The 24,693-nt window shown below is 39.6% G+C and overlaps 1 protein-coding gene across 4 annotated transcripts; it reads left to right on the plus strand.

Moving 5' to 3' along the window:
• Nucleotides 1–260: 260 nt before the first annotated feature.
• On the plus strand, nt 261–24,566 carry fxr2 (fragile X mental retardation, autosomal homolog 2). Of its 4 annotated transcripts, none has more exons than XM_042512050.1 (17): nt 261–490; nt 4,618–4,670; nt 5,733–5,826; nt 7,532–7,603; nt 9,738–9,886; nt 10,110–10,203; nt 10,507–10,623; nt 12,113–12,283; nt 12,394–12,472; nt 14,091–14,248; nt 15,644–15,730; nt 19,468–19,687; nt 19,795–19,974; nt 20,581–20,775; nt 20,937–21,044; nt 21,228–21,316; nt 22,788–24,566. In XM_042512050.1, the coding sequence occupies exons 1-17, from the start codon at nt 440–442 to the stop codon at nt 22,896–22,898; spliced, it is 2,028 nt and encodes a 675-aa protein (XP_042367984.1). In that variant the 5' UTR covers nt 261–439; the 3' UTR covers nt 22,899–24,566. The 4 variants fall into 4 exon arrangements, with proteins under 4 accessions (XP_042367984.1, XP_042367982.1, XP_042367983.1 ...); XM_042512048.1 differs by having other exon boundaries at nt 346–490; nt 20,937–21,035; XM_042512049.1 differs by having other exon boundaries at nt 346–490; nt 14,091–14,200.
• The last annotated feature ends 127 nt before the right edge of the window (nt 24,567–24,693 follow it).

The raw sequence follows: 24,693 nt of genomic DNA on the forward strand, positions 1-24,693 counted from the left end.
AGCTAGCATCCCTCAGAACTGACGGGATCAAGGTGTTGATAGCTAGCCTCCCAGCTAATTATCCATCAGCTAGCATCCTCCTGCCGTAGCATCATTAGCTTGCTTCTCCTCCTCGCGCACGTCGAGACTCCACCATTGCTCGTGGCGGTGCCTTGTCAGCTCGCGAGCACCCGAATCCCACATTAGGACAAAAACAGCCGACGGAGCTTCCTAACTAGCCGGAGACAGCGTCTGCGTTGCATTAGTTAGTTGACACCATCACACCCATCTCCCCAACCCCTTCACCTCTGCCCCTCTCCCTCCACCCGAAACACTGGAAATCCACAAGCGGCCGGAGAGCGGCGAAGGGCCGGCGAAGCTGGGGGTGGTAACGTTACCGGACTCGCCGGGAGTCGTAACGGCTACAGACAAGCTCAGCCGTGGGGACCTACCGACAAGTATGGACGGGCTGGCCGTGGAAGTTCGCGGCTCGAATGGGGCCTTCTACAAGGTAACCAGGTTACAGTCGTAGTTTCTAGTTGTCCCAGATAAAAGTTTTGTTGCAGGAAGAGCTGTCGGGTGTTGTTCTCCGTAGCAAAGCCCTAGCTAGCCATTAACTACTTGACTAATGTTAGCTTAGGCTCACTTCAGACAAACAGGGATGGTTTTGCGTTCCATTGGGGCTGGCCATTGTGGGCTGGGTAGCTAGCTCCAGCTAGCTCCCAAGCTAGGCACACTTGTCATCACTATGTATGGCCTATATTTGGTCGTTTTTAGTAAATGTCAGTATGAATACATGGCATTCAAGTGGAATTAAATTCTCACATTTTTTGACACGGCATATAGTGTTTCTCATAGAATGTTGCTTTGTCTGAAAGTGTGGGATACAAGCTTTTAAAAGCGAAGCGAGCTGCTAATCAGACAGCTGTTCCTGCGTTCAAGTATGATGAGAAGCTACATCAGAGCTCACCTACTTCAGAATTGTTTTGTCCCCTAACCCACCTTAAAGCTACACTACTGAGCCTGTAGTCTTTGTGTTTATTGCTCTGACAAGGAAGAACTGCAGCCTCAGTTTCTGTTTCATTTCTGCTCCATTTTCAAAAGAAAGAGTGGTTTCATATTTAGACACATAAAGTCACTGTTGCTGCTGTGTCACAGCTTGTTTTCATACATCACACTACAACTCTGACTTCAAAGTAAATTCTGTATGTTCATTTTATTGAAAGATAGCTTAAATATCAATGTTTAAAAGCCACACATGCAAATTTGGGTTTTGTAAACATTATAGGTTCTGACATAATTTGGGATTTTATAGAAATTTAGTTTAAGACCAAATCCCAATCTGAGGAGGCACCATAGTGACTGGGGAGTGGCACACAACCCCTCTCATCCCCCTGGTTTTCTTATCTTAATTTTTTGTCTCCTCTTATTTTCATTGCTCTCAGCTGAATTTCCATGTGCTCTCCTTCTCTGTCTTCGGGTGTTCAGATGGTCAACCGACCACATGGTGCTTTAGAGATGAGCCTATATTTACTCTCCTCGTGGCGCTTCACCTGTCGTTCTGTTTTACAGGCTGACAGTTTGGCTCTGGCATGAATGAACGCTTCCACTCCTCTCTATTATCTCACAGCTCTCATTTTGTGGATGAGACGGACACTTAACTGTGGTAGTGACGTTCTAAATGTCATATTCCAGTAGACATGTTGTCCTTGATGGGAGTGAGTGGGGCTTAAGCTTTATTTCTTTTTTTTTCTCTTGTGACTGACACATGAGGTATAATCATTTTCGGTCTTGAATGCACTTCATTCACCTTGGTGTCAGTGCGAGTTATTTTTTTTTTTTTTTTTTTTCTTTTTAACTATGAATCAGGATCATATTTATGAACCTGTCAGGGCAATACAGCACCTGTCAGGAAACTGGCACTTGTGTAAAGGCTGCATCTTTTGCAGCAGCAAGCACATACCAGGCAAGGTGATAAAAGCCTAAATGACGATTCAGACAGTTTTTGTGGGCACATCTGATGGCTGAAACGATACAGAAAAGCCATAGCTATGTTTTCTTTAGCTTATAATCACCTGAAAATAAGAATTGACGTATGTTACCCTAGAATGGGCTGTTCAGGGTTTCCCATACATTTGCTCTGAGTGCAGAGCCTACTCTGAGCACAGTCGGAGCAGCAGAATGAAAGGCGCAGTTAAAATGAAATGTAACCATTCATTGCTCTTGGTCTTAAAGTTTTCTTTCACTCTCTTCTGCAACAGCTGCTTCTCTCAACTATTGATCTGATCAGTTCTGACCGGATCGAAAGACCAGTTATCCTCCTAGTGACTCAAACTCCTCAAACTGCTGCAGAGGGAAAAAAAACAACATGAGTTCCACCGGCGTTATGTTCACCAGCCCGCAAACATGTAGGAATTTAGAGAGGCAATTCAGAATGATGAAAAAAACAAGGTCATAGTCACCAGATTTAAGAAAACAATTGGGAGGTTTGCTAATTCATCTTCCACAGAGTCTGCCATGTTTCTTTTTTTTGCTTCATATCTTGCATCAACAAATATCTCATATTTTAACATTTATTTATATTTTATCATGAGCAGGCAGATCAAATGATTATATCTAAACACAATGGGTTCTCGAAACGATACAGTTATCCCATGTAATCTGTTTTAAGGTTGCAAATGTGGTTCTTCTGGTTGATGAGGTTTTGCTCATCACCACATGTACCTGCACGTGGCTGCTGGATGTCATAATGAAGCAGCCTATGTGACCCCTCTCTGCCCCCCGTCATATTAGGAAGAGGGCATGCCTGCCCTTTGACCTGGTTGTACTTGATGGAGGCATTACTCTGACATAACAGGCAGCTCTCTCCTAATATGACCTCTGAAAATTGGAGGACAAGGACCTTTTCACACCGACCTGTTGTCACTCACTGCTGGCGTCTTCTCAAAAAGCGATCCGGCACTTGTGCCACTGGGATCTCGTTGTGTGAGAGGAAGATACTAACTTTTCATGTTGCATGTATTGACCATTATCTGGGACCATGTCTGAACAGCATCAGTGGTGAATGATAATCAGAGTTGCAGTGAAAGTGGACTGCTTAAAGGTTGTAAAAATTCCAATGTGTCTACACACATATACCCATGATGCAGGCTGAAACTCTAGCCACCTCTTGTACTGCAGAGGAAGCACCTTCCCAGTAGGTGAACAGACATGCTTGCAACATACTGCCTGATCTCTCTGTCCCATATACGGTAGTGTCACAGTGAAACATGCCACACCCACCACTTTCCTCCCATCATGTCATTTGCTTGGCGTTGGTGGTGGTGATCAAAGCATATGGCATGCTGTGACAGATTTGTGGATGGTCATGATTGATAAGCAACATGTGATCTCTCTCTCTCGTAGTAGTAGTAGTAGTCTCTGCTTTCGCGTAACACGTCCATATCGGCGAGGCTGAGCGAGTGCAAAAGCGAATGCTGCAGTCCTTTTTTTCTGGGTTTTTTTGGATGGTCATATAGCACAAGTTTCAGAAGTATTTGTGTCTTTGTTCTGCATAGACAGATTCTTTTTACAAAAAGTCCATCTTACCAGCAGTGAAATACTTATTTTACCCTTTGAAATCTAAACTAATTGGCTTAATTTCTTTTAAAAACATGAGAAAAGGGACATTAGCAAAGAAAAAAAAGAAATTACCCAAGAAATCGAAATTGAAAATTAGTGAAAATAAATAAATAAAGAACAAAACAGAAATGACTAGGAAAAAGTGCCACATTTGAAATAACTAAAAATTAGTCATAATAATATTATTTTTTTAAGGTACAGAAATGACCAGGAAAAAGTGCCAAATTTGAAATAACTGTAAATTAGTAAAAAATAATTATTTTTAAAAAAGTATAGAAATGCCCCTGAAAAAGTGCCAAAAATTGTAACAACTTTTTTATTAATTTTAAATATGTAAATATGATAGTTATAATGTTTTTCTTCTAGCTTTTTTGTTTTTTTCTTAATGAATTATCACTAATTTTTTTCCTGCCCTTTTCTTTTTCCCTAGACATTTTTCCCTCGCATTTTAAAAAATAACTTTCTAACTCTACTAATTTCTTTTTTGAAACATTTATTACAAAGTCACTCATTGCCTTTCCCCCATATTTTTTAAAGAAATCGCGCACCAATTTGCTCTTGGTTCAAAGAGTAAAATTCTTGTGAAAGGCATCTGAAAGCAGCACAAGGAATCTATGTCTTCATACATGCGCCCTCATGAACATGTTTGTAAAACCACAAACTTCCACACAAAGCTTGTGTATTTTAATTCTGTTTGTTTGCAAGTGTGAGGGAGAAATTTCCAGGCTGTCTCTGCGCTGTCAGGAGGAGTCAGCGTTCATCGTCACTTTATCCACCACAGAATTCACAGCCAGAGAATTGTGTCAGTGATGGGATGTCTCGGCTTCCAAAAAGCCCTAGATGCGCTCTCTCTCTCTCTTTTTTTTTTCTTCAGCAGTAGTCACAGTATTGGTCTAGCACTAGTCTTCCAAGTCAGCTGTCTATGTTGTTTACATGCAAAAATAAAAGCCCCACCCCTCATCACTGAGTGTCTTGTGCATTCATGGGAATAAAATTCTGTCTCTGTTTTTCTTCTAGGGTTACATCAAAGATGTCCACGAAGACTCACTCACAATTGTTTTTGAAAACAAGTAAGTTTGTTCTCTCTGTGAACCTCCTATATGTGCGCTGTATGATGAATAGTCCAGAGTTGTGACCACTGCTCCATGCTTTACCCAGGCATTTAAAATCCTCCAATTCAGCACCTGTGCTTTGCAGCTGTCCATACATGTCACTAACATTTTTTTTATTTTTTTTTACCTCCTGCTCTGATCCCTCCAGCCCCGACCATACTGATAGCATGCTTTCCTATACTCCTAGCCCCACCTACTGTCCCTTTCCACCAGCCACCCATCCCCCTGGTCCCTCTTTATCTACTTGGCTCAGAGTGCAGAGCAGGGTGGCCCTAAAAATAGTGACCCAAGGTATGCAGGTTGGGAGGGGTGGCAGTATGGTGGCCTGTGTTGTTTTTTTGGATGCCCCCCACCCCTTCTCCTTTTACTTTCTCTGAGCACATGGAGGTGTCGGAGCAGCTGGTTTCAGGCTTCCTGGGGATCCTTAAAAAGTTTTAAAAGGCATTGAATTCATTACCAAAATAAAATTGCCCTTCTTCAATTTTGGTTATTAGAAAATTGGTCTTAAACTTTATTCCAGCGGCATTAAAACATCTTAAAAATTCTTAAATCTAACTTGTCTTAGGCTTCAGGAATCCTTTGGCTGTATAAGATAATGAATGAAGAAAACACCCTTTTGGGTCTCAAATGGTAGCAATAAGGCATAAAAATTATTTTAATGACTCAAAACGAGTTATTTTAGATATCAACACTGAATAAGCGTCGAGATAAGCAGGTCTTTACTGAATTTTATGGCAATCTTTATGAGCTATTTTCAAGTTCTTATTAACATAAAAGGACCTATCATTAAGTCACTCACTGTCCAGACACAGCTCCTCAAACTTCCTCATTAAACTTAACGACCCATTTTAATTTTTATTTTCATTATGTCTGGCAATGTGAGCTGGTAATACCCCCATGTCGTTGCCATCCCGGCATGAGAGGAGAGGAAAATGAACTGCTTTAACTGTGAAACTATATTGCGATTTGTTACCTGTAGTTGTTGATAAGCTGACGGGCGTTTGTGTCTTCTTGCAACAGCTGGCAGCCAGAGAGACAGTTGCCCTTCAGCGACGTGCGGTTGCCTCCTCCAGCCGACTACCACAAGGAAATTGGTGAAGGAGAGGAGGTGGAGGTAAGGCTTGCCGCTTTGCGTCGACTCTGACTCAGCTCGTCCACTAGAGTTTTCACTGACCTCATATCTCAAGGCCTCTGTGTCTTTGCACTTCACCAGAAGGATCATTCTCGGATATTATTGACCAGGGCTTCAAGAGATAATGAATGTCATTGTCGATTAATCTGTTGATTACTTTCTCAATCTATTGATTAGTTGTTTGGCCTATAATGTGTAATAAAATGCTGAAAATTGTCAGTCAGTGTTTCTCAAAGCCCAAGATGATATCCTCAAATTTCTTTTTTTGTCCACAAGCCAAAGATATTCAGTTTACTGTCATAGAGGAGAAAAGAAACCAGAAAATATTCACATTTAAGAAGAAGAAAAAAAACCTCAAACCAATTACCGTAAAACTTCAACAAATAGCCCAAGCTATTATTTGCTTAAACCACTGAACTCAGCAGGCTTATATTTGGGACATGCGTCTATATGGGACTGGGGCTGGCTGATATGGCTTTGAAATGGTATCACAATATTTTTAGGATATATCGCAATAAACAATATATTTCTCAATACTTTGAAATCTTTCAACTACTGTAAACTACTAAAATACGATAAATAGATTAAGTACAATTAAACTGATACTTTACCGATTTATTTTATACAAGTGGATAGTTTTTCAGTGAACTATGGTTAACTTTCCTCCATCTTGCCAGCGCCCAGATCAATGAAAATCTGCCAAATCATGCTGATGTTACTCGAACTACAGATTTAGTATGGAAACATATTTAGATCTCTTTCTCTCTCTCTCTCTCTCTTTCTGTCTCTCTCTCTCAGATCAAATGATAAAACTAAGCAGTGCTGATCAAAACCAAACCAAGATCCTGTAACTGCGTTGCCTTTTTGTCACCTAAACTGTCTTCAAAAATACATTTTGGTGCCCTGTTATGCTGTTTTAGAGTTATTTAACAGGAAGTGGGTGCCATACTGTTTCTTGTGTTTTTTAAAAAAAACCCAAACAGGCTGAAAAAACTGAGATCAATGATAAAACTAAGCAGTGCTGATCAAATATGAATCATGATTCTGTCACTGCATTGCTTATTTCTTGCCCAAAATGTGATTTTAGTTCACTGTGTGTCTGTAACTTTTGTTTTGAAACCCAAACAAATTGGTTTGACTTCTTTTAAAAACACGAGAAGAGAGCAGTTGGGAACCAAAGAAGAAATTACACAAGAATTAGCAAGAAATTAGTTTAAAAAATACAAGAAATGTAACTGAAAATCATAAAAATAAATAATAAATAAATTTAAAAAAATAATAAAATAAACAACACAGAAATTACCAAGAATAATTTCTTAAAAATTATAATAACTTTGTAACAGTTATAAATAATTATTTATGATTGCAAATATAGTTTTTCCCCTAACTTGTTTTCACCCTAGACAATTTTTTCCCCCAGCTTTTTCAAAAATAATTTTCTAAATCTACTCATTTCTTGCAATTTTTTATAACATTTCCTGCCAAGTTGTTAATGCCTTTTCCCCATGATTTTGGAAGAAATTGCACCGATGTGTTTAGCATTTAAATATATATCAAAGGCATTTGAAAGCAGCACAGCATAGGCAATGTGGCTCCAGGTTACAAAGGGTTAATGTATGAAACAGTTCTTGTTTTGTTTGTTTTTTGTCTGCGACTTAGCTGTCATTTCCTATGTATCTCCTTACAGGTTTACTCCAGGGCGAATGAACAGGAGCCATGTGGCTGGTGGCTGGCCAGGGTCAGAATGATGAAGGGAGAAGTAAGTGGGAACGTTCTCTTTCAAAAACAAAGAAAAGATAGAGAACAAAAAACAATGCTTTATTTTTCTAAATGGTTTCATTGTCAGTACTAAAGCAGAAAAGCACTAAGCATAACCTCTCTACTTCGGTGACGCACTTTTGTCTTTATGGTGTTCTTAAATCCCCTTTCCGCCCCCTGTATGTCTCCGTTAATTCAAACACCACAGTCACACAACAGTAAATAACAAAAGAACAACATGGCGCTGCTTTGTTGTCTTGTCATAAACCATGCAGTCGCTGTTTTTTAATCCGCTCTAATTTGCCTAATCTTTACAGCGCCTTGAATGCGGTAAAAACGCTATGGCGCTGAAGGGATAGTTTAGTTCCTGAATTTTAGTTCCTGGCGCTTAAATATTCTTGCAGCTATTTAGTTGAAAAAATGATTAAGAATATGATCTCATGTATCGGTGAAGAGATCTAGTGAGGCTAGCTCCGTATTTAATAATCAGTAACAGAGGCTCGGCTATTATCTTTCACTTTGCCAGCAGTGTTTAGTTGCATTGCCAGGAACTGTTTATTGAGCTCTGCTGTACAGAGAGTGAATACAGGCCCGTGGTGAGATAAGCACTGCTGGGTAATGAGCTCAAAGAGCCAGTATGTCCTGATGTGCTCTGACATTGTACCTTCGCATTATATTTCTTCATAGACTGTGCTTTTTCCTTCACTCTGCGTTCTTGTGCCTAAATGGATTTCCACCAGGTTCACTCTAAGTGGCACAGTTGGCGTATTTTGACATATTTTTTGATAAAAATCAAGAAGTGGCTCTTAGTCACCAGCCGGAGCTGCAGGTTGAATAGTGGGTCAGTGGGATATGGAAAGGACAGAGTTGTAGTGCCACAGTGCCAGGGGAGCTGCTGCTGCTGCTGCTGTAGTGCTGTTATTTGGAGCAGGCTGATAAGAGCCTGCAGGAATGTCTAACACTGACTGATGGCTTTAATTCTGTCCTTCTGAGCATGCAGTGTGCACTGTTCATCTCACCGTCTCCCTGCCTCGTGGTTCCCCTTTTTCCTTCTCTGCATCTTTTTCCATCTTTCTCCGCATCTTGCTTTTGTTCCATCTCATGTTTTCTCAAAAACAGAAGAAACTGGGAAAAGGAGTGTAGTGTGGCTTCATTAAAAAGATGAATGAATTTGTAGCATAAATGCATTTTTGAGGTGACCTATTATTTCTTAATTTGAGAGCGGACATCAATGGATTTTTAATTTGAGAATGCACATAAATTAATTTTTGATTTGACAGCTGATTCAGAATTTTTATGTGAATATGAAAGCTAAGAACTGCCAGGCCAAAAAACCCCCCCCAAAAAAACAACTGATCTGTTTTGATAAATGAAAAATTTCTTATTATGACAAGATGTTTTTTTCTGTTTATACAAGATATTTTGTGTTATAACAAGAAAGGTTTCTTGTTACGTGATTATATTTTTTACATTTTTACAAGATATTTTCATGTTGTTAAAAGAAAACATTCTTGTTCAAACTTTATACATATTTATTTGTTATAAATTCAAATGTTTCCCATTATTGTGTGACATGGGATCCCTTACCGAATGAAATGTTTCACGTTTTAACAAGATAAATCATTGTTCAAACAATAACAGTTTATTGTTTTAACATAAACATATCTTGTTATTACAAGAAACATTTTTTGTTATTACCTAAAATTATTTGGCCTGGCAGTTCTATGCTTCCATAGATCTTCTCTGTATATATCTTGGCGTGTGCTTTTTGTCAATTAATTGAGCTGTAAAGCTTTTTTTTTTGGTCATTCTCTTTTTCTTGGTTTATGTGAATGTTCAAAAACAAAATACACTGCCAAATGAACATGAAGACCTTTCAATCATGTAAAAAGGAAAAATAAATACATAGATAAACAAAGAAATAAATAAAGACATTAAATAAAAAGATAAATAAATAAAATTAAATCACTTCGTGGCTACTAGTTACACCACAGTGTGTTTCTGATACTTGTTCACACAGTCAGGTTTGATACTTGAAGCATACACTATTCATTTTGTTAAGTTTTTGAGGCCTTAAACTTTTGTGTATCTCACTGTTTCTGGATTAAAAATCTATCATTTTGTTCTGTTTTCAGTTCTATGTGATCGAATACGCGGCATGCGACGCCACATACAACGAGATTGTCACGGCAGAGCGCATCAGGCCCCTCAACCCCAACAGCCCCTCCTCTCGAAACTCTTTCCACAAGGTCCCCATCCCTGTCCCAGAAGACCTGAGGGACATGTGAGTGTCTTTACACCGTCAAACTTACACCCTGAAGATAGATTTGTGTGAATTAACCCCAGAATTTTGATAATCTTTGGTGTGTGCGTAGATGATTTTCCTCACTGGGACACCTTTCTTTGAATGTCAAGTTGTCTGAGTGAGCGGTGACGCTCTAATGGCCCACTGCTGCCAGATGAATAACTAAGGCTGACTCTCCTGTGGATTGTTTTCTTATCGACAGCTGTGAAAACGACAACATTCACAAAGACTTCAGGAAAGCGATCGGAGCCAACTGCATCTTCTACAGTGCCCAAACACACGAACTCATTGTGCTGGTTAGTACTCACAATACACCCTTCAGCTGGAGTCCACCTCATGAACAAGGGAACGGCTGTTTGATATTCACAGATGAGGAAATGATACAAAGGAGCTGCAGTAATTCTAACATAAATTAGGGTTTTCTGGGTATTCCTTAGGTATTGTTTGGTGGATATTACCTTACCTCCTCTTCCTGCCTCTTTTAGGTGTTATTCTTTGACATGATTTTCAGTCCATATTTTTGATAACATAGTCAGTCATTGTTAAAGATGAGAAATGTGATGTTTTGTAACTTGATCCATTTTTTTTGTTTTCTTCAGTCTACAAATGAAACCACAGTAAAGCGTGCCACTCTCCTGAGCGACATGCATTTCCGCAGCATCCGAACCAAGCTTATGCTAATGTCCCGCAACGAAGAAGCCACCAAACATCTGGAGGTAAACGTTTTACGTACACATGCGCACATCCTGTCCGGTGCAATTAAAGGAATAGCTTGGTTTTTTTGAAGTTATAATGGGTACTTATGTGCTGTTTTACATACAGTGGATGTCTGTCAGCATGTTCCCAGTATGGAGAAGCGGCAGGAGTACCATCACTTAAAGAGATCCATAAAAGTGTACACTGTATTAACCCTTTAACACCTGGATCAATATCAGTATACTTGTGCTGCATTGATGTGCCTTTCACTAGCATTTAAACCTCTGAAACCATTAAAAATTGGTTTGTTTTCTTTCAAAGCAATTTTGACAGGAAAAGCAATTTGATAAAAAAACAGTAAAAGGTGACAAGTAATTGATCTTAAAACTAGAGGTGGAGGGTATTAGATATTATCAAGAAAGGGAAACATTTCCAGAACACTGTTTTCATAATTCATGTCGAATGCACATCTAGAAGTTTAGCACTTTCTTGTATGGTGTTTTTTTTGTATTTATTTTTTGTTGTTTTTTTTTATTTTTCTTTATAATTCTCTTAATTACATATTTAAAATTATGTTACAGAAGCACGTCTAGACGTTTAGCACTTTCTGGAGGTTGTTTTCCTGTTTGGGTTTTTTTTCCTTTAAAATAAAATGGTTGTTTTTTTTGTTTGTTTTTTTTTTTTTACTTTTTTGTGCTTATTTTTGGGTAATTTCCTTGTTTTGAGATTTTTTTTGCCGTTACTTGAGTTGCACGTCCCCCACCCATATGTATGAAAAAAACATGTCAGTTTGCTCAGGTTTCAAAGGGTTGAGAGTAGTTTCATTGCTTTACCTTTTCTTTTTAGACAGTCTTTTAACAGGGAAGTCGTTGACGGCTTCAGTTTCCCTATCTGTGCTCTCATTAAAGCCACCAGACTCCATTGACAAAAACAGTCATTTTGGCTCACTGAACACTGGAGCTGCTGGTCTACTGCTGCCTACATCAGTTGGATTATTTGTGTTCATCTGTGACTTAAATGAGCCTAAAATAACACTTGTAAATGCCAAAGTCAGTGCTTTTCTCAATGGAGTCTGGCTTTAAAGAGAGCACTATTACTGACTTCAGCTGACTGTCAGAAATTGCGGTCTGACGGTAAGGTAAAGCAGTAAAAAACTAAATAGATTTTTAAAAAAAAAATCAAAATATAATGTACACTTAAACTTGTATTGATTTCTTTTGTTGGCTAAAATCTGTTTTCTTGCGGCCCCCATCCACAGCAGTACACTGCTTTACTTCTGCGTTGATACTCCTGTATGCTTCTCCAAACTGAGGGTGTACTAGCCTACATTTACTGTATGCAGTACACTCACTATGGATAAATATCTCATACAGCCCCACTCTCCCAAACTCTCCCTTTAATTTTGCCTGTATACTCATATATTTTAATTTAAATATTCCAAGCCCGAGCAAGCCATTTTGGCTAAAATTACTCAATGGCCCTCAAACCAACTTTGTGTTTTCCTTCCAGACAAGTAAGCAGTTAGCGTCAGCGTACCAAGAGGAGGTGAGGGTCAGGGAGGACCTGATGGGCCTTGCCATTGGCTCCCATGGTGCCAACATCCAGCAGGCGAGGAAGGTACCCGGTGTCACAGCTATTGAGCTGGAGGAGGAGAGCTGCACGTTCAGAATCTATGGAGAGGTACGCTGTTTCATCAGCTCGTGTGCCATAATATGTCGTATATCAGTTTTTTTTGACTAATATTTGGATACATGTACTGCAGTGTAATATGATGTGATGTTGTGTTACAGACCCCAGAGGCAGTAAAGCAGGCTAGAGAGTATCTTGAGTTCAAAGAAGACTACTTTCAGGTACCCAGGAACCTTGTAGGTGAGTGAGCTGCGTTCCTGAGGAGGTTCATTTTGTTGGTGACCTAGACCACTTCACATCCACCTGCTAGGGATGCAGAGATTTATCAGTCACACGTCACTGATATTTCAGAATCAGAATCAGAATCAGAAATACTTTATTGATCCCCGAGGGGAAATTGCCTTTAGTTACAGATGCTCCCATTCAAAAGTCTTAAAAGAAGTAGAAAAGTGTAGAATATATCAATTAAATTTCAACATAAGTACTAATATATTAAATAAATATATCTAAACACTAAAGTATATATATAAATGTTCACATTTGCCTCGTTAACTGCCATTGGCCTATCAGCAAATAAGAGGAAATTCCCGGGTGGCAGTGGGCAATGTTTTTCTGTTGTGTCACATTTACTTTGCGCAGGCTAAAGCCCCGTGTCTACCAATGGGTTTTTTTTTTCCCCAGCTGAAGATGTCCCACTGGGAGCGCATGAAAGCATTTTTTTCCAGTGGTTGCTATGATATAGAATATCTTCAGAAGTAAACATGGTGGCATTGGCACAAGGTAGAGTACTTGGTCAGGATAATGACTAGTCTGAAACATGCAGAGAGAGGATGGAACTGCTGGTCTGTGTCAGAGGTTTTATCCAGAGTTAAACATTTTTTTCACCTATCAGTACTCAAAACAGAAGAAAAAAATCGTCCCATGGGCAGCACTCAGTGCAGAATAGATACTCAGCAGCGTGTCACGCCGCTGGTGTTTGTAGCTCAGTGTACGCAGCACTACCTTTTCAAAGCAATAAAAAAAAAAAAAGATGCTGGCCTCAGAAAAGACACTTTGGTGGACACGGGGCCTTAAAAGCACGGCTCGAGACTACGGGGATGAGAATGTGTTTGGATAGAAGCAAATCTTTCCTAAGATGCCTTTAGGAGGAAATTGGGCAATAAACTCACCATTGATGCACAGTGAACAACAAATCTGCGTTGAAATCTGCAGGACAGCAGTTAGTTAATGTCAGCTGTCAGCTGTTGGCAGCTGCTGGTTGGAGGAAACAGCTGACGGAGGTTGCATTTGGTTACATTCTGATGCGTTTCAGTTCTGTTCAGTAAAAATAAGTGTTGGGCGATGGTATATTCTATCGTTAACTGGATGGTTTCAAATATAATCGTGTAAAATTAAGTTTTTTGGCGACAAACTTGTATAAATACAACAATTTGAAGGAGAAAAATTAGTGAGGGAATTATGATATATTGTAAAAAGGCTTTTAAAGTAATTATTTCTTTCAAAAACATTCTTAATCTAAAGTTAGGGTATGTTAAAGATTGTTTCATAAATTTGTATGATTGAATATGTGCTCATGCAAAGATGCGCTGAATAACTTTGAAACAGTTTTTTTTTGTCATGCCTTTGTTAATTTCTTTGTTTACTTGCACAAACAGCAAAGTAAATTTCAAAACTCAAACAAACAACACCCAAGAAAACAATTGTATTGGCTTAGGGACAAATTGTTGTTTTAAATATTGGTACTGCTTAAAATTTCAGAGTCGGCGCATCCCTAACTCCTACCATTACACATATACACTCTCATCATTATGATATTCTTTTAACCTTCTTGTTTTTGTCTTCTTTCTCATTTGCACAGGCAAAGTCATCGGCAAGAACGGCAAAGTCATCCAGGAGATCGTGGACAAGTCGGGCGTGGTCCGCGTCAGGATCGAGGGAGACAACGACAAAAAGCTTCCCCGGGAGGAGGTAGGCAGGCAGGGGGCAGGCAGGGACGACACTGCCAGCAGCAAAGAGGTGAATTGACCGTTCGGCTGGCCTCCCAGTCCCCTATTAACCCCTCCCTCCCCACCAACCCACCCACCACCACCACCCCCCCACCCTCCCCTACACCCTCTGCTCTCCAAAAAAGCAAAGCTTATTAACCGCAGCAGAGTGTAGAAGCCCCGTGTGCCGTCTGCTTTGACACTGTTGAGTTCTGCTGCTTTGTCTCTTTGTTTTGTCACTAGAAGTTGTGTCTTCATGGCTTTGAATACACACAGCCGCGTATGTCACTTCTGTTGGCTGTGTGTGGGAACTATGCTGTCTGTTTCTGTTGCTTCATGTGGTTTTTAAGCATATTAATAAATCCAGAAATGGTCTGTAATTCACCAGTTAACATGATATTTTTCAGTAAGGTCTGAACTGTTTCGGAGTCTCCTTGAGAATGGGGCTCAGTGTTTAACCCCTTGAAACCTGAGCAACTTTTTTTTTTTCAAAAACATGGGAAGAAGGCAATGAACAACAAATAACAAATGACACAATAATTAGCAAAATAGCAAGACATAATTTTAAATATGCAATTATTGTAATTATAGATGTAGTTTATCCCTAGCCTTTTTATTTTTTCCCTGGAGCTTTAAAAAAAGAATCTACTAATTTCTGGCTATCTGAAGAAGGCAATAAGCAACGAAAAAAAGAAATAACACAAAAATGAACGAGAAGTTAGTTTAAAAAAGTTCAAGAAAATTACCTGATAAATAGTTTTTTAAAAATGAAAAAGAAAGTAAACATCAAACAAGGAAATTACCTAAAAAATGTGCTTAAAAATTCATAATTTTGCAACATAATTTTAAGAATGGAATTATGATAATTATAAATAGAATTTTCCCTTGCTTTAAAAAATAGTTTTTCAAATGTGCTATTTTTTTGCAATGTGAAGAAGGCAATCAGAAATGAAAGAAAAAATTAGCAAGAAACCAGTAAAAAGTACAAGAAATTACCCGAAAAAGAGTTTCTAAAAAATGAAAAATAAAATAAAAAACAAACAAACATGAAATGACCTGGAAAAGGTGCCTAAAAATTGGTAATAATTGTGCAAAATAAATTTAAGAATGTAATTATGCTAATTATAAATACAGTTTTTCCCCGAGCTTTTATCTTTCTTAACCTAGACAGTTTTTTTTAAATCTACTTATTTCTTGCAATTTGTGAAACATTTCTGACCCGAGCTGCCCTTTTTCCCATATTTTTGAAATAACTTGAAATAATAATTTTCTCAGAGTTAAAAAATTTAAATACTTTTGAAAGACATCTGAAAGCAGCATAAGAAAACAGATGTCGCTCCAGGTTTCAAAGGGTTAAAGTGATGATTATCTGTTTATTTGAAAAAGACACTATACTCTTTATCGCCTCTTCTTTGTGTTTCACCAGGGCATGGTTCCCTTCGTGTTCGTGGGAACTAAAGAGAACATCAGCAACGCTCAGGCTCTGTTGGAGTACCACGTGTCCTATCTGCAGGTCAGTCCATCCTCCATGTTCACCAGTAGATGGTGGCACTAGCTTTTTTTTCCCTGTTCCTGTCACTCAAAACAAGTCAGATAAAACTTGATTTCATACACGTATTTCTGCTTTGGACACTTAGTCGAGGAAGCTTGTTTCTTAGAAGCACAGGTCCTTATAAACGTGGATAGGACAGAGCGCTGTTTGGAAATATGGGCGTGTGTGCAGGGTCATTTCATATGGGTCACCTGTTTCCCCGCCCTGCCCAGCGCCTCATGAGGAAAGCTGCTGAGAGCGCCTCGTTTTGCCCTTACCTCATGTGCTTTTATAAATAGCCTCCCTCTCCGGGATGGGGTGAAGGGTACGCAGGAGTTTAGATTACAAGCTATCTGGACCCTCAGCTACCAAAAATAACAGCAGACCCCTCTCTCGCCCTGCCTCTCTTCCTTCACGCCTCCCTCGAGGGTTCAGCTGTCGTTGGTGGAGGCAGCTGTCACACTGTGAAGTGAGACCCCCCGACTCCAAATCAGCCGCTAAAACACCACTGAAACTGCTGTCACCGCACTGCTGTCATGAGACGTCAAAGCCCACCCCCCTTATCTGTGTAAACGGCATTAGTGGCTTTCCAAAAATATTTTTAAAATTGTGATACTGCCAAAAGATTGTACTAGTTATGGAAAGATTTTGTTGAAGTTTCAGAAAGCTTATACCATATTCTGGCTTTATTTGTTTTTACAGTACTAAATTTGACTTAATGTGTCACAGTACTTTTACTTTTTTTTTTATAACAGTACTTTATTAAACTTTACTAAAACAGTATTTTATTTGACTTTACTATAACAGTACTTTGACTTTTCTTTTATGACAGCACTTTATTAAACAATACTTGATTTGCCTTTATTGAGCCAGAACTTTATTAAACCAGTACTTTATTTAGATTCATCATAACAGTACTTTGTTTTACTTTATTATAACAGTACTTTAACTTTTTGATAACAGTACTTCATTTAAATTAATTATAACACTACCATATTCAACTTTATCACAACAGTACTTTGACTTTATTATAACACTACTTTCTTTGACTTTATTATACAGTACTGTAACTTTATTATAACAGTGATTTTCTGAAGTTACTATATTTAACTTTATTATAACAGTATTTAAATCAATTTTTGACAACAGTAATTCATTTACCTTAATTGTAACAACACTTGAACTTTACTATAACAGTATTTTAAATTTCCAAAATGTGATACTGCCAGAAGATGATAGTAGTAATTAAAGATGTTATTTAAGAGTCAGCAAACATGATAAACCGATAGCTTATCTTGGCTGTAACTTTGTGTGTTGAATGCTGTGATGGAGAGCATTGGTTGTCACATGGACGGGACAGAGGTCCAGTGGATCCCCCGCAAAATGATACTATTCAGCTGGAGAACTGTGATAATGTCTGTTGATTGTTAGGAACCCCAAAGCTGGGGGAAGAACACGTCGGCCTGGGAAACTTAAATAAATCTTAGCAACCACTCGGGACGATCTATCCAGTGAGTTTTTGCATGTGTGAGTCAAAGGGGCCAGAGTGCACATTATGAATCTTTCAGCTATACTGTGCCATGTGTTGGTCATTTTGTCTGTCCAGGTAGATTAAAAAGTGAGGGGGTAGTTTCCGTCCACTTTGTCATTGAAGTCACATCCAGAAATGTTCTACCAATAAGACAACGCTGTCTTTTCCCAACCTGGATCTCTACAAGCTAATCAGTCGTTTGTCAAAAATTCGGAGGTGTTTGAACAAAAGTGTACATTCTGTGAAAGCACTCAGGGTTTTCAGGGGAGGTGATTTTGCACCAAATGTCTGGTCTGGTTGGAACACTATACTTTACGCATGACTGCCACTTAGTGGTAGAGTGATAGACTTAATAACAAGCACAAAGGCCCACAGCAGGTGTCTGAAGATCACGGCTTGGTCTCAGCTCAATACGGCAAAATTTGTGTGCAGTGTTTTACAGGCAGAACAGAGATGTCTGCCAACAAAATACGTTTTTCCACAATCTGTATGTATATAATCTCATATCAGTTTTTTATCACCCTTGTGTGATTGCAGTGAGTCATTGCAATCGTTTTTTTTTTTGAGCTTGCACATGGGGACCACCTGGTTTAAAATGCAGCACAGCTGCTTTGTTTCTAGTTAATCCTCATCGTGCATGTTGGTCAGATCATTTGCATAGAATGTCAGCACTCTTTTGGGCCGCCGCATAATTATGACAAACAGAGCCCAGTTCACCTTGTTATGTCTAGATACAATATCCTGCGTGGTACTAGCAGAAATGAGATTAAATTACTGTTACATTATATATTTATTATACAATTGCAGCTTGTTCCATGTGGGATGTATGAAATTACTATATCGAGAACATTAAATACAAATGGTCTTATTTTTGTAAGCTAGCAGCATTAGACTCTTGCTCTCTTCCTCTCACAGACACTTTATAACAATACTTCTTTGACTTTATTATAACAGTACTTTATTTCACTTTATTAAAATAGCAATTTATTTTGACTTTATTATAACTGTACCTCACTTAATGTTATTATAACAGTACTTCATTTAACGTTATTATAACAATACTTTATTAGACTTATGATAACAGTACTTTATGTAACTATTATACCAATACTTAATTTGAATTTATTGTAACTTTTTTCGGTAACTGATTTATTTAGCTTTATTATGACAGTCCTTTATTTAACTTAATTGTGACAACACTCAAACTTCATCATAACAGTGCTTTAATTTTATTATAACTATATTTTATTTAGCTTTGTTCTTACAATACTTCATTTAAATTGAATCTAAAAGTACTTTACGTAACTTTGTTGTACATTACTTTATTGGACAACAGTTATTGGATTCAACAATACTTTATTTCACTTTATGTGTAGTACTTTAACTTTATTACAACAATGTTCTATTTAACTTTGTTTTAACACTCCTTTATATTAAAGTGCTGTATTCAACATTTTAAAACAGTCCTTTAATTAACTTTAATTTAATTATACCAGTACTTTAACTTTATGATAACCATATTTTATTCAACTTGCTGTAACAGTAATTTATTTAATAATTTCATTTATTGTAATAGTACTTCACTTTACTTTTACCTTCAACTCATCCTTCAACATATGTAATTTTGTTTTTTAAACTTTGTTTAAAAAATGATAAATAAATCTACCTTTTACCTTTATTCAGCTTTATTATAATATTACTTTAACTTTATTATAACAGCAGTTTAACATCTTTGTAACTGTAGGTTACTCAGTAATTCTGTATTAATTAGTCTACAGTACTTTAAGGAGATCTCAAAATATGGAGAAATGCATTGTGAATTGTGATATAGGCCAAAAATATTGCAATATAAATTATAGGCCATATTGCTCAGCCCTTTATAATTAATTAATTCATTTATCAAGGAATCAATGCCATAAATGACTCACCTTGATAACTGTTATTTTTTTAAAGACTGTTTATGTTGGTGCTATTTGTTTTTCCGTGCGCTTTTCTTTTAGATGTTTTCATCTGCACTTTTATTTCCCATCTGTTTGTGTTTAATATCAGGCAAACATCAGGGTGTGCGGACGAATAGGCTGCAGGGAGGGAGGGGGATTTTCTCGAAACATTTCAATAAACCGTGTCCTGAGGAAGACACTATGAATCACACACTATCAACAGCTGTCTCATTGTCCCTGTCTTGTAGGAAGTGGAGCAGCTGCGCCTTGAGCGTCTCCAGATCGACGAGCAGCTCCGTCAGATCGGGGTTGGGTACCGCGCGCCTCCTAGTCGGACCGGGGGCCCAGGTGCTGAACGGGAGAAGGGCTACTTGACCGATGAGAGCAGCAACTCACTTCACACCTCTCGCACCTACGGAGGCCGCGGCAGAGGACGCCGAGCCTCCAACAGCCAGTACTCTGGATATGGTGAGAATGAAAGAGCGGAGACATTTTATCAGTTGGACACATTTGAGAGTGATATAGAGGAAAAGTTACACACATGTTTTCACATTACTTGTCTGTGCTTGATCCAGGCACCAACTCTGAACTGTCGAATGCTTCTGAGTCGGAGGATGTTGGCGAGCGAGATCAGCGGCCCCGTGGCATAGGCGGCGATGAGAGAGGCTCCCGACGGGGCGGCAGAGGCCGAGGCTCTAACTCCGGCCGAGGACGTGGGGGGCCCGGATCCAAGCCTTCCAACTCCATCAGCTCAGGTAGTTAAAACCCCAAAACAAGAGCATTACATTTCAACCTGGACTGTTATGTGATCTTTCAATCATAAGATGAGAAACAGAACCTAAAGCGAGCATACTCAGCTTGGTTTGTTTTTGCATTTCTAGGATGTCAGGACTTTTCTAGGACTTTAGGACTTTTTAACAATTTTAGGACAACTCTAGGATTTAGGACATTTCTTAGATATCCTGACACTTCTAGGACTTTAAAACATTTCTGGTATTTTAGGATCTTTTTTAGGATTGCCGGACATTTTTAGGATTGCAGGATGTTTCTAGGATTTTAGGACCTCTGTGAGGGGTTTTTGGGAATCCTCCACTGGCACTTTTTTTCACAAGCAAGCTCTAATTTGATGCTGTTTATGTACTCTTGCACCTCATGTATACTAAAAATACAAAAACAATTCTCAGTGTGAATCACTTTCATAAGTCAGAATCTAAGCCACTGTAGAACGCTCCTCATTTAAAGCTGTTGAAGAGCATTCACAGCGTGGTTTTTAATTTGGCAGTCTTTGTGTTCAAATTAAAGCAAATCTTTAACATTTAGAGAAGTGTAGTTGTGATGCTAATTATCTTTGGCTCATCCAGTGCTGAGGGACCCGGACAGCAACCCGTACTCGCTGCTGGAGGGTGAAGGCGAGTTGGCCGACACAGATATCAGTGAAGGCATGGGAGGAGACCGCCGTAGACGCTCCAGACGCCGCCGCAACGACCAAGAGCCCAGCGTGATGGACGCTGCTGCAGAGTCGGATGGCCAGGCGGGCCCCAGCGAGAACGGACTGGGTGAGCTGTCCAATCATGTGTGAAAATGGACATTTTTACCACTTGTGAAAGTGGATGTACTGCATAGTGAATCACTGAAACAGGCTTGTCGATGAAATTGAAAATGATTTTCTGTGACACTATCAGAGGGAGTAACCCATATTTTCTCCTTTGACTGTTAGATGAAGAGGCACGACCTCAGCGCCGCAACAGAAGCCGCCGTCGTCGTAACCGTGGCAACCGCCCAGAGGGAGGTTCAGCCAGCCGTGACAGACAGCAAGGTGACAGTGGTGAGACACCGTGTCTTACTGGTTAACTTTTCTTCTCTTTAGATGAAGAGGAGATTCTCTATCAATAATATCTACTCAGCAGCTTCATCAACTTTGGAATTTGCATTTTGAATCTCCATCTACAGCGTATGTACCCTGTAGCTCCCAGCACTTGTTCTAGCTAACAGATTGTAATGTTTCCAGTGACTGTTGCTGACTACATATCCCGTGCTGAGTCCCAGAGCAGACAGAACCTGCCCCAGAAGGAAAACCATGCTGGCCCCGAGCCCAAGGTACAGGCAGAAACATACTCACTGACCTCAGCCAAAATATGTGTTTTGACCCAAAGTTCCCGTCATTTTATCTGCGTTTCCACCACAGTCTAAAGACCCATGAAAATGTGGCAAATTAGTCTGCTGAACACATTGCAGCCTGCAGTTCAGTGTGCCCCCATTTCAAAGACATGTTGTAAGAAACTTGTAAATCGCTGTGATGGCATTTAGTGCTGCAGAGTATTGCTGCAAGTTGGATATATTAAATGAAAGAGAGCAGGAAAATTGAACTAAGACTCTATCTATACAGTAAATCATCTGTTGGGTGTTTGATGGTTATTTATTGGTGATTTAGAATGTAACCGCCCTGAAACCATCAAAAAATGCTTTATTTCCCCCATTCGCTGGCTCTCTCACTGCACCTAAGCGTCGTCTCGCCTGCGCTGTGTTTTCAGGTCACTGCTGCCATCTCTCACTTTTTTCTTTCTCTGTTAAAATGAGTTGGGAAGCTGACAGGAAAGCCGAATTTAACTTATAATGTTATCAAACAGGTGGTCTCTCCTCCTCCTAAAATTGTCTTAAATCAATACTAAAGTATTTTTTTGTTATGCCTGCAGCTGTCAGTCTGTCCCTCTGATTCTTCTGAACGTGATATCTCAAGAATAATATTGCAAGAACACCTTGAGGGAATTTCTCCAAATTTAGCACAAACATCTACGTGGACTCAAGGATGAACTGATTAGATTTTGGTGGTCATTGGTGAAAGTTCAAGGCCACTGTGGCCGTGTCTGTCATTCTTGTGAACACGATATCTCAAGGGAATTTCTTCAAATTTGGCGCAAACATTTGAAAAGACTCAAGATTAAACTGATCAGGTCTTGGTGGTTAAAGGTCAAGGTCATGGTGAAAGTGGTATCTAATGAACACCTTGAGGGAATTTATTCAAATTTAGCACAAACACCTCCTTGGACTCAGGGATGAGCTGATTAGAATTTGGTGTTCAAAGGTCAAGGTCACTGTGACCTTGCGTCCGTCTCGTTTTCATGAGTATCTGAAAAAGGCCTTGAGGGAGTTTCCTCAAATTTGTCCAGCTGGACAACTCAAGAATGAAATGATTACAATCAAATGGTCAAAGGTCAAGGTTACCATGACCTCATACAACATGTTTTTGGCCATAACTCAAGAACCATCAAGGACCACCTCGGAACTGTGCTTATGGTATAGATCATCTGTATGTGAAGCATCCAGATTTTCATGGGTGTAAGCTGTAAGTGCAACTTGACTGGTGTGTGGAGGCATACATCCACATGGCATGAAGTAGAAGTACTGTGTGATTTTGACCGATTGGCAACAGTCATCTTTGTAATTCCCACCCCAAATTTAATTGGTTTCTCAAAAAGTTCCTAGTTCCTGTGTTTGAAAAGGGGTCGTAGTTTTTGGTAAATCAGTTTGTTGTTCCATTCTCATCTGTTCTCGCCTTTCCCACACACAGGAGAACGGGACCAGCGCCACGAAGGATGAGCGAACGCCCTCCAAGGGTTCCCCCAACAAAGGCATGAGCTCGGCCGGCGAGACCTTGACCCTGGTCAACGGGGTCTCGTAAAGAGACGGCCCTGCCCCTCGCGAACCCAAGTCTAGAGCAAGACTCCATGGCAAACTCTGTCCCTGCTTGCATTAACTTAAACCTTAAACAGATGAGTGAAAAGTACCTGACAAAATACCTGAATTCATACTACGAGAGTGAAAAAGTACAAAAAAACGACAAACGCATCTACTTAAAAACACACGTTAACGGTGTATGCTATCCTATCTATCAGTACTTAGTGCTTATTTAAAAAAACAACTAGCTTGCCAAAAAAGAGCTGGTGGATATGACTTGATTTTTAAAAATACTGAAATACAAGAAACAGGACGAGACTTTTTTTTTTTGTTTTGTTTTTTGAAACGGTTGTCTTTATTTGTGTCTTTTTTTTTCTGTTAATTTTGTTCATTGTTTATCACTGGTTTGGACTTGGTGGTCGCTCTCTCTCAACCAAAACAGACGCGTCTCTTTAACAGTGTTAAAGTACAGACTCGAGAGATGTAGGCTGTAGGGAGTGGCATTACGAGCAGACAGTCCAATAGCTTACGTGACGCGGCGTTCGCACACTGAACCTGGGAGCGGAGACAGACAGATTGGAATATTGATAGACATTGTGCCTTGAATTTGAAAAAAATAATAATTAAAAAAAAACAGTTTTTTCCATTAAGTTTGTTTTTGTTTCCTAAGTGGAAAAAAGAGGGAGAGGTGTTCTTCCAATTTTTTTTTTTTTTTTTTGGTTCCAAGAGGAGAAAAGAGGATACAGAAATGGAAAGAGTGGCTGGCCAACGTGAGGAAAAACAAGTCTGGTGCCAAAATTCAAGGCGCTTGTCCTCATTCCGAGTGGACAGCGTCGGGGTCAGTGCGTGCGTGTACGTACGTGTGTTTGTGTTTGAGACATTTGGCAACCACAAAAACTAAACCGGGAGGGGTGATGTGACGTAACGCAGCCCTGGGCGGGGTCGCGCGCTGAGGCATCTCTATTTATCAACAGGACTGAGGGGGGCGTCTTCCTCCTCTCACCTGTTTGGGGGTCTTCTGAGGGTCCAGGGTGGCTCCCACACAGCCTTGTAAACCAGGACAGGCTGAGACCAGACAGACGGCAGACTTGAACTCTAGATTTAGACTTTAAGATACCGTGCCTCTTTTCTCTGTGTCGGAGGGGGGCGGCGGTGCTAGCTTCCAGCCACACTAGTGTCTTGATAAAAATGACAAAAAAACAAAAAAAAAAAACCAACAACCACTGCAGCGCACAGCTCCGGACGCACACGAGGGCGATCACCTTTCTGGGACGGGTGCTGCTAGTGGGAAAAAGAGTGGGAGGGGAGGGGCCCGGAACTTTGTGGGATTGGGACAGCTTCAAATGACATGAGAGCCACATGACACACAGGCCCACACTTACAGGTTACATACACACACACACCAGGCGCGTGGAAGTCGCCCGCACGGCGCAAAAGCAGAGGACCGCAAAAAAAGCGAACAAAACAAGCGAGGTGTCCGTCTTGTACCTGGCAGTTTGGGGTTGGCAAAAGGAGTAAGAGAGGGGGGACTCGATTAAAAAAAAAAAAAAAAAACCCTCAGTGGCTCTCTGCTCATGTTGTTACTGTTGTCTTGGTTACCGCTCTCAAGTTTTTTTTGTTGCTATTTCCACATCTTAGAAAAATATGAAATAAAAAATTGAAGTGAAATCAACCTCTTCTCTGGAGACGAACTTTGATTTCTCTGTCTTGTGAGTTTGCAGTCTATTTTTCTAACTTGCATGGCATTTAGTTTAAAAAAAAAAGAAAAAAAGTAGGTGGTGCCTGTCCTGTGCATGAGG

The sequence above is a fragment of the Plectropomus leopardus genome, chromosome 23, assembly GCF_008729295.1.
Source record: "Plectropomus leopardus isolate mb chromosome 23, YSFRI_Pleo_2.0, whole genome shotgun sequence".
Taxonomy (NCBI): Eukaryota; Metazoa; Chordata; class Actinopteri; order Perciformes; family Serranidae; genus Plectropomus; species Plectropomus leopardus.